Raw genomic sequence first — 13743 nt, 5'->3', positions numbered from 1 at the left:
CCATATCATAATACTACAGAAGCTTCTTCATGAATTTCTGAACTGAATCAATTATGTGCTACAAGACTTTTTAACAGTAGCACTAGCTAAATGCATATAAATTGATACTTGGTCGGTAAGATTAATAATAATAATGATGATCAAAAGGAGTGCTGAACAAGAGTTCAATTAAACTAGAGGTTATATACTTATAACAATACGGCAAGTGAGATATTTGTTGATAGGAAGGGCCCTCCACGCATGAGGAAGAAGGTAGCTTCAAGACAAAGTTCCAACCAAGAAACACCAACCACCTTTTCCCATTGGTGTATTTGTGGGCATATCACACATGCATGCTGATGATTCAAAAACGTTTTTATAAAAAAAAAAAAAAAAAATTTGGTTTGCCTTGCCTTGCCTTTTCAATAGAGGAGACCATGTGCCATAGCCATGGTTCGCCATATCGGCCGATATCGATACGTATCAGCCGAGTTGTAATGAAACGGAAGGGACTGGTACGATATCGATCCCCGAATCGCAAATATCACCATATCCGCGATGACTCGCTCTGACTCGGCCGATATTGATCGATTTGAATTTGTGATGCATGATATCAGTCGATATATTCGAGTCAACTCCGATATTTTTTTAAATTGTGTCTTTTTTAGTATTTTCTAATTTTAGTAATTTTTTCAAAATTTTTTGAAACTTTAATGTGTTATAATGTTCATATCACCCGATATACCGCGACGGATGTGGAACAACCGAAACCGCGACGCGACCGCGACCCGCGATGGCGAACCATGGCCATAGCCCATCATGCATGTTCATTCCAAAGCCATCTTCGGCCGTCTTTGCCAAATTGTCTACAGTAGTAATAGCAATTTTGTTGTTGAGGGACCTCTGAAATAGAAGAGCTGATGGTTTAATAAGCTGCAGAAACATTTTGTTGTTAGCACCACCTATTGGTTAATTTGATTGTATTTGCGACTCAGGTACGAGCTAATGACAAGCGAATAAGCGCTTTTACCGAGAATTTGGCATAAGTATGGCGCAATAACACGTTTTAATAGTTATGTGTTTGTACTTTTAACTTTTGCCCTTAATCGCGCGAGTTTTTTTTATCTCTAATTATGTGGCACAATTATATCAAAGCGGACCGTGATTTATGCGACTGAGAGTCTCATCCCCCGGTCTAGTACTAATTCGCTTAATTAAATACTAGTACCATTTTAATCACTACTTTTAAATGTAGCCATTTTACCAATTTGAAATGGTAAACTCACTCGGTAGAAATGGAGAAATTTCCAAAATGATGATGAAATTTAAAAAATTTCTGCAAAGGAGGCATTTTGAGTATAGAATTCTGTCCAAGGGATCTTCGCATTCAACAAATGCGAACTCCTGAGCTCGCATTTGTTGAATGCGAAGTCACTTAAAATTTTTGACCCACAAAATCCAAAAAAAAAGAGAGAGAGAAGAGCCCGACCTCGCATTTGTCAAATGCGAGGTCACATTTCTCAGTTTCTGCACTACTAGTTATGCTTACTTTTCTGCACTACCGGTTATGCTATTGTTATCTTTTCTGCGCTACTAGGTCATTTTTTGAACTAGTTTTTCCCGGTGTCTGAAGCAATATTTTAAAAAGCTACTACTTAGCTAGCTACACTAACTTTCACTGGTCCGAGATGGTCATTTTCCTTTTTCTAGCTTTCTGCTGTTGAAACAGCAGATGCAATTCCTAGTGATGCAGCAGGGCTGATGCATTTCCAGTAGACAACGGAAGGAACAATAACAAATTAGAGAAACACACAGTTATGACAGCAAATCATGAACAACACCTATCTCAAGCACGTCGACGTTTTCAAGCTTTCCAGCGACTACTTTTCCGGAGATGGAGTGAGTTTTTGCAGCTATTGGGAAAAAATCTGGAACTCCTTCAAATGTTTGAAAGCTGATGCTAAAATGCTATGTTTGTAGCGGTTTGACTCTTGGTATTGGCCTCAATTTCGTCTTCGTTTTGGTGTTCCCAAATCGAAATCGCGTTAGGGATTTAGAATGTTAGAGCTGCTCTGTTTTGAACATTCACCGGCTATTTGGGAAGATAGCTCACAAAGCTCGCATTTTACAAATGCGAGCTTTGTGGTTTTGTTTTTTGCCAAAGACATTTCTGAAAGCACTAACCTCGCATTTGTCAAATGCGAAGTCCTTGAACTCGCATTTCACAAATGCGAAGATTCTAGTCTTAGAATTAGCTTCAAAAATAACCCCTCTTGTAGAACAATTTTTTTTTTTCATAATAACTTAAGAATTTACTCGGTAGAAATGTAGTGGGAATAGTGAAAAGTCATCACCATTCCATATGCCAAAATTGTACTACTACTAAATTGTTTTCTTCTTTTTTTTTTTGAATGCAACTACTAATAAATTCTTTTCTTAACTTTGAAAGATTATCTATAACTTTTATTATTTAGTGATGGAACCACCACCAATTATGAAAATGGAATGAAGAGGGTAGTTTTCAATTAGTACTAGTTTCTTTCAATTGATATTTGATAGATAGAAGCTCATGGATGGATGGATGGATGGACCATAAATGATAAAAACAACAAATGATCTCCCTTTCCTTAGCTAGCTGTCCTCGTGAGTTGTGTCCCCACTTAATTTGGAATTCCATGGGACAACTCAACTCAATAAACCATTGTAGACTTCTTCATTTTACTCTTTCATTAAAGGGTTCTTCTTGCCCTTAGCCACATGATAAGAGATGGCCCAAGTGTTAATTTTCTGGCAAATTTTAACATTTCTTCACTAAAGTTTTTTTTTTTCTTTAAATTTAGGAAGTAGATAATAATGTTTAAAATTTGAAACGAGTCCATCTTTTATATCTTGTATACTTATCCTATGCCTTGAGGGCAGAGAATATGAATGGGTCCTAATCAACTCATTGAAAACGTTAATCAATTATCATTAGAACTTAAGAACCGACAATAATGTACACAACCAAACTAGGAAAGTACTCAGACTCTGAACTAATGCAGTAGAACAAACCAAGACCTCTGTTGCTGCTGCTGCTGCTTCTTACACTAAATAGTAAATAGTACAATACATACATGGTACAAAAAAAAAAAAAAAACAAACAAGAAGAAGAACAAGAATATGGAGTACAAAGATAAAATCATATTATGCTCCATCCATCAACTCAAATTCCAAATAAAACATTATTCCAATCCCATCCCACAATAAATTCACATCAAACCAAACTAAAGAAAAAGCAGGGATCATAAATAGCAGAACTAGTACTATTTATCAACAGCACTCCATAAACCCAAGAAAAAATATGAAGGAAGGAAGGAAGGAATCAAAGGTAAAGAAGCAGCACGTCTGCCTGTCTGTCTGGTAACTGCATGCTCACATCTGGTGTAAAGTGAATCTACTTGCATGAACAAAGTAAGCTGGATAAGATTAATGACTAATCAATTCAGAAGAGGAAACCAAAAGCCAGTGCAGCAATAGAAGCAAACAAGGTAGGCACGAAGATGGTTGCGTCAGAGGCGGGGGCCGGCGCCGGAGCATCGGCTGCGGCGACGCCCTTCATGCCGGAGACTGACATCATCATGATCACCAACATTGCGGTTGCCACCATCTTCATCTTCATTGCCGCCTCCATTTGTGACGAGAGAATCAAGAGAAATGATGGCTCTGCTGCTCTCTGAATTAATTTCCTCTGCGAAGAATGAGTGGTAGGACTGGTGGGGAGATTACAGAGGAAATGGCAGAGGAGGATGACTATGATGGGTCATGCTGCTGCTCTTTATATAGTTGCTCTCATCCACTACGGGCAGGTAGCTGCCCCATTTTGAATGTGGAGATGTCCTAACTCCAAAACTCCACTACTAATATCTTATTTCCTTTATAACTTTTTCTCTTTTCTAGCCTTTTTTCTTTTTTTTTGGAGTTTGAGTAGACAAGAAAAGTGCCCAAGTTTATTATTATTATTATGTTTCTTTGTTGTAATATTCTTTTTAAATACCTATTAGATTCGTGAGTAGTGAATTATATCTGATATTAATTTGAGAGACAGAGAAAGAGTTCTTAATATGTAAATAAGATTTAATAGTTTAAACCTCTGAATCAACGTTGCATACTTAAACTTACATAATTAGCTTTTTATGGGTTTTCTCGAGTGTATCTCCCTAATAATACTTGCTCATCGACAAAATTAATAATTAGAATTACCAATCCACTAAATTAAGCACTAAAGAATGATTCCGCAAAGCAAGAGAAAAGGCTGAAAAGGTTCTAAAAAGAATCCATTTCGACATCTTATGCATCCAAGGCACACTTTATTTTGTCTAAAAGGCTTTGATTCCTCCCAAAGTGAAAGTTAATAGTAGAGTGTTAGTACGTAATAATTGATGATTAAAGTAGTAGTTTAACAAATAAGTTAATGTGACAGCAAAAGGTGGCTGCCCGCTGCCCGGATAATTGACAGAGTGCATCACCAGGTAAGCAATGTGAAAAAGTACAGTTGGCGTGGGGCACAACCTTGCGCAGTTGTGCTGTATTCTTAACTACTACCGCTTTGTTCCTTCCATTCTGCTCTCTTAGGATTTTTTTTCCACTCTTTGATTTAGACCTCATTTTTGTCAATACCTAATCATATGGCCTTTGTTGCCTAAACCCTATAAACTGCTCTGTTTAGGAGCCTTATCATTACTATTTGTTCAGTGACTAATAGAGACCTCAGCTTAGCATGTGATGTGATGCATTCATTGTTAAGAATGTTTTCTTTTCTTTTCTTTAGACTGGTGTAAATTACTGTAGGAGTAAGAGCTTTGATAAATTTTCAGAATGAATTTAGACGCATAGAATCCCTGATGCTGAAAACTCTAAGATATTTCCAGGAGTTATAATTAGAACAGGTTATCTAGATGTTCTAGTAGATGGTGACTGAATTTGTTATGAATATGGATCAGTAAGGCAAAAAGGTATTACGTCTTCTCCAATTACTCGGAAAGGATGTACTGTAAAAGCTACTTCCACTTGACTAGCTTCATGATATCATGCATAGAATCCCTATACATGGGAAGTGAAAAATGAGAAGAAAAAAAAAAAAGGAAAGGTCATTGGTAAGAAGCAGAAGCAGGATCACGAGCAGAATTTGTTTAGTGAATCGGGAAAGGAGTATTCATAGCTGATACCAAATCACGAGCTGATGATCATCAATGTTGATCTGGGCCAATATACATTTTGCGGGACAGACAAAAAAAATTCTTCAGTATCAGTCAGACTCAGATGATACGTGAAGTAAAATACATGCATAGAATTGCAGCAGCTTTTTTCCTACCTTATGGATTATGAGATTTTACCAAACTCAGATCGCTCGAGATCAGTTAAATCCCAGATGAGGTTAATTAGCTTACGCAAGTCTTGTTACTATCCTACAGGAGAGCACATATAAAGCCCTGAATGGTCCTGATTTTGAAGATGGAGTGGTTGATATGGAATTGGAAGCATCGTGCATGGCACCATCAATACAACCAATTAGTGCATTTTGGGTTATAAGAAGTCGATGTCAAAGGATCAAAGGGTAAGTCCCCAAAAATTCCATTTAAAGAAACTCCAGAGACTTGCGAAATTTGCATTCATTGTACTACTCCTAGTAGTAGTTCTGCCACTAAGTTAGAGGCGTACAATTATCAACAACCTAACCTACTCCTACTCCTAAGGGGAGGGGAACCTACTCTAGTCGGGGGAACCTGATGGAGACTGAACCACCATCAAACCAGACGGATGCACCACACACTTGTATGGATTTAGAACAAACCTTATATTGAGGCACATTGATGGGAGGTAAGGTTTGAACTCTTAACCTCCCACCCCACAATTAATATGGTGGCCACTCCTCTAGAGGAAGTTGGTTTGGTAGAATAGATGTTAGTTAATTTGACTCTTGTAATTGATGGAAAAACTATAAAACGTGCTTTTATCATGAACGTTAGGATAAGGTTTGTGAGCATCCTCAGATTTTAAAAATTACACCTACCTTTCTTCTCTCCTGATTTGCTAAGGCTAGTATTACTGTCAATTTTTCGTAAGCAATTAATTTTACTTTTTATTCATTCAAATTCAAAGGCATGATTCTTGTGGATAATTTGACAATCCAAACACATATTTAAGAATATGAAATTACCAACCCTTTTGGCTTTTTCCCTCTACTTTCACCAGGCAGGTGTGTCCAAATGGCTTAAAATCAAAGTCTAAAAGACTTTTACTAGTACTAATAACCAGAGTCAAATGGGCATCCACCAACTGGGGTAGATTTTCCTTTGTTCACCTTTATTATAGTAACTTTTTTTCTGAAAAACATAAAAGACCAGGCAACTGTTTTGCTGATTAGTAATTAGTACGTAATAGTTCTTTTTAATTGACAGACAACCCGTACATGCTGCTTATTATTGAACACGAGAAATTAGAAGGTAATGACATGATTACGGATGCCATTTATGGACTATGGATGGACGGTTGATATATAGCTTAATTAATTAAAGCACTTGGTGCATGAAAGAAAATAGTAGTAATGAAAACACAGGAGGAACTATATTGATTATGAATTAATCAGCTCAACGTAGAATCTCATGCAAGCTATGCATGCATGGTAGAGAAAATTCGTGGTAAATAATTAATTATTAGCCATGAATTGAAATATTACATATTACTGTAATTACAATTTGACCTCATGTCAATCCATATTAGAACCACTCGACCGATACTATAGTGTTAATTGCAACTAAAAAGTTGAAATTTCTTGAACTTGATGACCTTTAATTTGGACCCAAACGGCCACTTGATGAAGGTTAAGCATACATATGTAATTTGATAATTAACTGCTCTGCCAAAAGAGTTTTAAAACTTTACTTGGGTGCAGGTCAAGAGATCAAATCCCCTTACCTACATTCTAAAAATCCAAGTTTTCCTGGAAATATCATCAGCGGGTGCATATACACCTGTTTGGATCAGTGGTGGTTCAACCCTCTCCGAGTAAGCGTAGATCTATCGTGTCCTAGAAAAAAAAAATAAAGCCTTCGCTTTCAACTTTTGGTGGCGTGCGTTCACTTTTCTTGTAGTAGCTAGTAGAGATGTGCAAATACAGAAGCTGGCACAAATCTTTTCAAGTGGGGAATTGGTTTACCTACTACTGATAGGGTTTAGTATTTGATAATCAAGAAGACCAAAAGTACTTAAGTTGGGCTTTCTGCCTTTCCAATTTTGAATTATTTATTTATTTATGAAAAGCATCATTACCTTTGTTTGTAGTATTTGGTGGGTTGGGAAGTTAACACACACACACACCCAAAAAATATTCATCTATTTTCTTTATTTTTCTTTTATTTTTGTTAATAGACTACAGACTCCTCTGAATTTGCAATCAGAGGGAGGGATAGGTTGAGTGGTATTAAGAGAGGGAGTGTAAATGAGATGTTCCGGTTCAGGATTTTCATTTCCATTAAATATTAAAAAAAAAAAAGATTTTTATTTTTTTTTGGGTTGAACGGGAGGAGAGGAGTTGAGATAACTAGTATTTTTTTTTTTTTTTTGTTAATTATGGATTAAACAGCAAGTTGTGTAGTAGTCAACTAAGTAGTCATATAACTCAGAATAGGCTGGGAGGGGGGCAGCTGCATGGTTCATTATGATGTTAGATGTATATGGGCTTTGGATATGAATACATCATGGGTCAGTTAGGGCCCGTAAATACTGACGTGTATAAGAAAGGGCTATACATTCGATTGCTTCTTGGAATGGATCGTAATCAATAATCATCATCAACAACGCAGAGTCCAGACTCCTGAAAAAATCCAGAGGTTTCGAAGTTTTACTCCTCATTGCAGGTGGTAAATAAATACATTTAACTAAATTTATTCATATTCATTCATGAATACCTGAAGATATGGGTGTTTTAAGTTTCTATATATGAGTGTAAATGGATTACTCAATTATATGCATTTAATAATGGGCTACTCATTTATTAAATGGGTATAATTGGGTAACTCATCAAACTCAATTAATCTATTTAAAATTATTTTTTTTCCAAACCTCCTCTCTTCGCCCACCGATGTAGAAGAAATTTGAGACCCGCGTTTGATTATTGAACTCGTTGTTAGAGACTTTCATGTGTTAATATTGCTGAAAACCTTGTATATAGTGGAATGTTTTATTTTTCAATATTAGCAAATATTTGATGCATTGTTGACGCAAATAGATACCCTACTTGATTTTTTTTTTCTAGATTCTTCATTTCGTCATTGTGTTGACTACTTTTGTTTCATTTAATATTATTATTTTGTTAGTTTTATCTTATCATTTTAGTTTCTTGTAGCTTGTTAACGTGCTCATTTTCTCGTAGCTTGTTAACTTGCGACATGGAGCATGGATGAAAAAAAAAATTGATAATTAGGCTTACTGAACATTATAAGTAAATATTTAAAACTAATGATAGGTATAAAGGGTGGTATAAATTAATAATTTAGTTCACAAAAATGAATTTGAATGAGTTTACAAAAAGTTAAAATGAATGGATTATAAATGGGTAATCTAATTAAATGAGTATAAATGAATTGATTCACTCATATCCACTACCCATTTCAACCCGTCCAAATCTCCCATTTTGACACTTCTGATTGCAGGCAAGCTGCAGACTCAAGTTTGTCTACCCATTGCACACTCTCGGATAGCACCGTCTGCGAGTTCCCTTGTTGCATGCTTCAAATTCTGCTGTCTGTGTAGTTCTTTTGCAATGGATTTGGTTACGTTTGCATACTCTCTCTCAAATAGCTTCACACCCCAACACAAGAAGGAATACTACGAGCAACAAGAAAATTTGCTCATTTAACACATCATACCACATGAATCTTTTACTTGGGTCCCAATGATGAATCTTTTACCCTTTTTCTGCAGATCATCAAACTCCTGGGAAGAGGACGTGGAGGCATCTAATGGGCTTTCAAATCCTCTGAACATGAATCCAACACTAAGTAGCCGTAGTAACTTTTGTCAGCAGACGCGTCAAGTAGCTTTCTGTAGCAGTACTACTTGGCGGTGGTGACATTCTTTTGCCTTGGACTCTCCTGATTGTCAAGAGCTTTTCTTTTAATTAATAATTACTACTCCTACTTGGATTTTCTGCAGCAAAGACAAATACTTTTTTTTTTTTTTGAAGGAAAGCAAAGACTAATATTAAAGACCAATCAATTTTTGCACTGGACTTTTATTACTCCTACATCTATTACTATTATTAAATCAATAATTATTTCAAAAAAAAATGTTAGTTACGCCCCATTTTTTGTTATCTGCACTCTCGTCATTTGTTTTATCTTACAGTCTGATAAATGAAAATTATATGATTAAAATGATAGTGAGAGTGTGATTAACAAAAATGCAAGTGTAAATAATATTTCCCTTTATTTATTTCATGGGCTTAATGTCAGGTGTGCCCCTCAACAAAACCAAAATGCAACTCATCCCCCCTATAAGCTGCTTTTTCTTTTCATTTGTGTGTGTGTGTGTGTGTTTTTTTGGAAACCATCTATAGTAAATAATAATACGAATACACAAATTTTGGGCCCAAGAATAATTGAAGGAAAGAGTCAAAGAAAAAGAAAGAAAAGAAAAAAAGTAGCACGTGAGAGTCAGGTGAGCAAAGTCCAAGAAGTCCCAAAACTGTCAGACGCTCCAGGGGCATGGGGGCGGCACGCAGTTGGAGGGAAATCGCATCCAACCCTTCATTAAACACCCCAACGTCCGTCCAGATTTACTCCTTCTCCGTCCCCAAAAAAAAAAGAAATAAAAAAAGGGATCAAATCTTTCTTACCCCTATTTTGAAAGACAAACACCAATAATCATTTTTTTTTCTTGGATTAATTTTCTATACACTAACGGTATACACGTTTTTATCATTAGATGCATAACACATAATTTAAATTTGAATTTGAAATTCAAATTTTGCATATGTATCGTATATTTAATCGTGATAGTGTGTATACACCATCAGTGTATATATGATTTATTCTTTTTTCTTTTTCACACCCAAAACAAAAAACCACATGGTATATAGAGTACTATAGACAAACATTATTATTATTATATAAGGAAAATGATGGAGAGTGTGACTTAGTAGAAGTTATTACTACTACTTGCTAGTTGCTAGTGCCACTACTTTCTCTTCTCTTCTCATCAGGCAGACCACCAATATGAATATGGAGCACATGTCAAAGGAAGAAAAATACCACACCCCAATTGACACAAATCATAACTCCACCACTCTGTCTCTGAGGATAACACCCACAACCAACAAAACAAAACAAAAAAAAAAAGAGGAGAAAAGAGGCAGAGAAGATTATTGATTGGGCCTAAAAGACTAAAAGGAATAGCTTTGGAGTTCTGCTTTGTGTATAATTCATTGATGTAGTAGTAGTCAGTAGTCAGTAGGGTAGAGAATTAGTAGTAAAAGGAAAGAAAAGAGGAGAAAAAAAGGCAGAGTGAGAGTGGTGGCTGGTGAGAGTAACATCCAAGTTTCAAACAAAGCCAGCAGTTAAAACTTAAAAAGTCTTAGGATACAAAAACAAGCCAAGAAACCTCAAAACACATCTTCTGTTTCTCTCTTAGCTATTCCACAAAAACAACACTTAAAAACACCCCAGCCACCACCACCTGGTATCTATATGCAATTTGTTGCAACTTCCCACGACCAAAATCCCATCTTTCTCAGTTTCTGTTCCTTGTATGTAAGTATCCTCCTCCTTCCTCAATTTTATTTTTTCTTTACTTTTTGTGCTCTGAGATTGTATTTTTTGCAGTCTGATTGTATCTCTAATGGAAGACTCCAATGCAGGAGGGGGCCTTCATTTTAGGTGTTCGGGACATCGTTTGCAAGTGTATTTACAGATCCTGAGGTGGGTGCTGTATTTTAATTCTACCTTACATCTTTGTGCTCTCGGGTATGTTCATGGGTCCTCCTCTCTCTATGCAAATATATGCCAATATTGGTTTTTAAACGTCTCATGGTAGATTGGTGGTGGGTTCTGTTTCTTGCAGGTGTTGCTAGTGCAGATACATCTATCCATTATTAGAAAGGGGCAAAAGGGATTGCTGCTGAGAAGAAAATAAAATACCACGAATACAGAGAGAGAGATGGATAGATTACAGTGGGGAAATAGGAAGAGGCTGAGATGTGTGAAGGTCAAAGACAAGAACAACTCATCATCAGCAGCGTCAACTTCCATCAATGGAAAATCAGATGGTGCTGTTGTGGTCAAGAAGAAAATCACATCTCGCTTTGCTGATAGCTGTAACAACAACAACAAAGAAGCACAACCTCAGCATAATGCTTCTCTTCCTCCTCTTCCTTCTCCCCATCGCATCAACAACAGGTAACAACTGTGTGTATCAGATTTCTTGTCTTTAATTACATCCTATTAGGATAAACATTTTTTGTTGTCCTATACTAAGGTTGAGTTCTCCTTGAAGGGGGAACAAAAAAAAAGTCGAGATCTTGATCGAACATTATTTTGTGTGCTGTGGCACTGTATTTTCAGAACTTATTTTAGATTTTTTGTCATGTGTGTGTTTTCTGTGGTGTTAATCAATTATAGAGGGAAATTTCTGGTTTTGATATGATATGGTTCATGGGAAAGGAATGAATCTAGAAATGCTGCAGTGCTCAAATTGATTAGGAATTTGGTTGCTAAACTTTAGTAGATCAGTGTTTTGGTTGTTGGATGACATCCTAATTTCTAAACCAGCGTTGCAATAAAGATAAAGTGAGGACATCCAATTAGGTTTTGTTGAGTGCAAACTCTCTTTGGGAATTATGCTCATGATTGGTGAGGTAAAGTGACATGATAAAAAGGATAAGTTGCTTCAGATGGTAACCAACTTGAGTGCAAATGTAAGGTCTCGTCTTCTCTCACCAACCAAAATCATTTTGAGGAATCTGTCTGGAAACTAAAATTCTTTTCAGTCACAAAACTAGGAAGGGCTTAGTTTTGGGTGGTTTTCTGTTGACACAGGGATTTAGGAATGAGTAGATCCAATGGCAACGAGAATCGCAAGGCATCAATGTCATTGTCTCCTGAGAAAGAAGACCGGTATTACACGACGAGGGGATCGGTTGGTTTGGACGAGAATCATAAGATGTTTGTGGATGCTAAGGAGGAGAAGAAAAAGTTTGTTTGGCCAAAACTACTAGTAACACTCTCAAATAAAGAGAAAGAGGAAGATTTTATGGCTATGAAAGGGTGTAAACTGCCTCAAAGACCTAAGAAAAGGGCCAAGCTAATACAGAAAACTTTGCTCGTAAGTTCCTTTTATGCATTCATGGTAAATTCTGAATTCAACAAAATTTAGTTGTATGTTCTTATCTGGGATCCTCTTGATTTTGCTAGCATTGCTTTTTTCTAACTGGAAAGATCTCCCTCATGACTGCGCAGTTGGTGAGTCCTGGTACGTGGTTGTCAGAACTGTGCCAAGAGCGGTATGAAGTCAGAGAGAAGAAGACTTCTAAAAAGGTAGGTACTAGTATTTGCATTTTCCCTATTCTTCCATCTTTCTTCCAGTAAAGTACTACTAACTTGTTTTCGAAAAAGCTTAATTGACCTCCTGTGTCTGCATTCATTTTGAGCAGAAACCTAGGGGACTGAAGGCCATGGGAAGCATGGAAAGCGATTCCGAATGATTCTTGAAATTCTTGTTCCAACTTTGAATTTTGAATTGTGAAAGTGCTACTACACTAGCAGCAGCAGGAGTGAGGGTGACCCAAAGAGACCAATCAATGAATTGTTTCAAGGCTGTAAAAGAAATTGGCAGAGCAGAGGTGGCGGATTGCATTGTATTAATGGGAAATGAAAACTTTGATGCTCTTTTGTTGAACCTTTGATGATGGTAGAATGCTGTTTCTTCTTCATTTCGAGGCGGGTGAATCATGAATGGTTGTGGATCTTCCCTTCCTCATCCCTGTACAAATACAGCCAGCACCTTTTTTTTTTCTCTTCAATATGCTGAAGGGTCATCTCCACAGCTGTTGTTGACCTCTTCCCAATATCTTTCACAGCAATCAAAACTTGTCTGTTGCTACATTCTACTAGGTACTTAATTACTACCCTAATTACTGATCAATGGGAAGGATAAGAAGTTAGGTTTTGACTTGATCCAATGTGGTGGGTGGGGACTGGGAATGGGGCTTGCTCTCTTCAGGATGGATCTTGGAAAAACAAAAGTTATGACAAAGAGGAGACTACAATAATAAAGAGCTCTTTAAATGTTGGGAGGCAGTTTCTGGTGCCATCCCTCATAGGCCACAGACAGCACCTATCAGGCAACATATATACGTACTTTTATTATATTCCAAGACCCTTAAAACATGCCATCAATTCTTTTCCCTCGGGTACTGACTCCTGATGGAGACAAGGAGAATTCTGCAAAATAACCATTTTTTTTCTCTTTTGCTTGGAATCTAAAAATCATATCTTGTTTCCATCCGGAGAGGTAGATGACACAGAGATGCAAGTCTAGAAGACTAGAACCCCCATCAGCACCCAAATTTTCTTGTCCACCCAATGTGACAAGATGAGATAGAGAGAGTGCAACAATATTAGCTAAAGGAAGAATGCAACAAGATTAGCTAAAGAAAGAATGCAATTTCCACTCCACACAAACAAACAAATAGCATGACTGCCATTGATTTCTACCAATAAAAGGACTCTT

At 36.8% G+C, this 13743-nt stretch overlaps 2 protein-coding genes across 5 annotated transcripts; one reads left to right on the top strand and one right to left on the bottom strand.

Annotated features, from left to right (window-relative positions):
- Positions 1–3007: 3007 nt before the first annotated feature.
- On the bottom strand, positions 3008–3771 carry LOC113763137 (arabinogalactan protein 12-like). The gene has a single exon (XM_027306869.1). The coding sequence runs from the start codon at positions 3647–3649 to the stop codon at positions 3461–3463; it is 189 nt and encodes a 62-aa protein (XP_027162670.1). The 5' UTR covers positions 3650–3771; the 3' UTR covers positions 3008–3460.
- Positions 3772–10606: 6835 nt separating this feature from the next.
- LOC113775898 lies at positions 10607–13118 on the top strand. Of its 4 annotated transcripts, none has more exons than XM_027320948.1 (6): positions 10607–10766; positions 10874–10934; positions 11077–11411; positions 12051–12336; positions 12471–12548; positions 12665–13118. In XM_027320948.1, the coding sequence occupies exons 3-6, from the start codon at positions 11173–11175 to the stop codon at positions 12713–12715; spliced, it is 654 nt and encodes a 217-aa protein (XP_027176749.1). In that variant the 5' UTR covers positions 10607–10766; positions 10874–10934; positions 11077–11172; the 3' UTR covers positions 12716–13118. The 4 variants fall into 4 exon arrangements, with proteins under 4 accessions (XP_027176749.1, XP_027176773.1, XP_027176765.1 ...); XM_027320972.1 differs by having other exon boundaries at positions 10874–10979; XM_027320964.1 differs by having other exon boundaries at positions 10862–10934.
- The last annotated feature ends 625 nt before the right edge of the window (positions 13119–13743 follow it).

This window comes from Coffea eugenioides, chromosome 1 (genome assembly GCF_003713205.1).
Source record: "Coffea eugenioides isolate CCC68of chromosome 1, Ceug_1.0, whole genome shotgun sequence".
NCBI lineage: Eukaryota > Viridiplantae > Streptophyta > Magnoliopsida > Gentianales > Rubiaceae > Coffea > Coffea eugenioides.
Note: the sequence above shows the minus strand (reverse complement) of the source record. Positions and strands in the feature narration are given on the sequence as shown.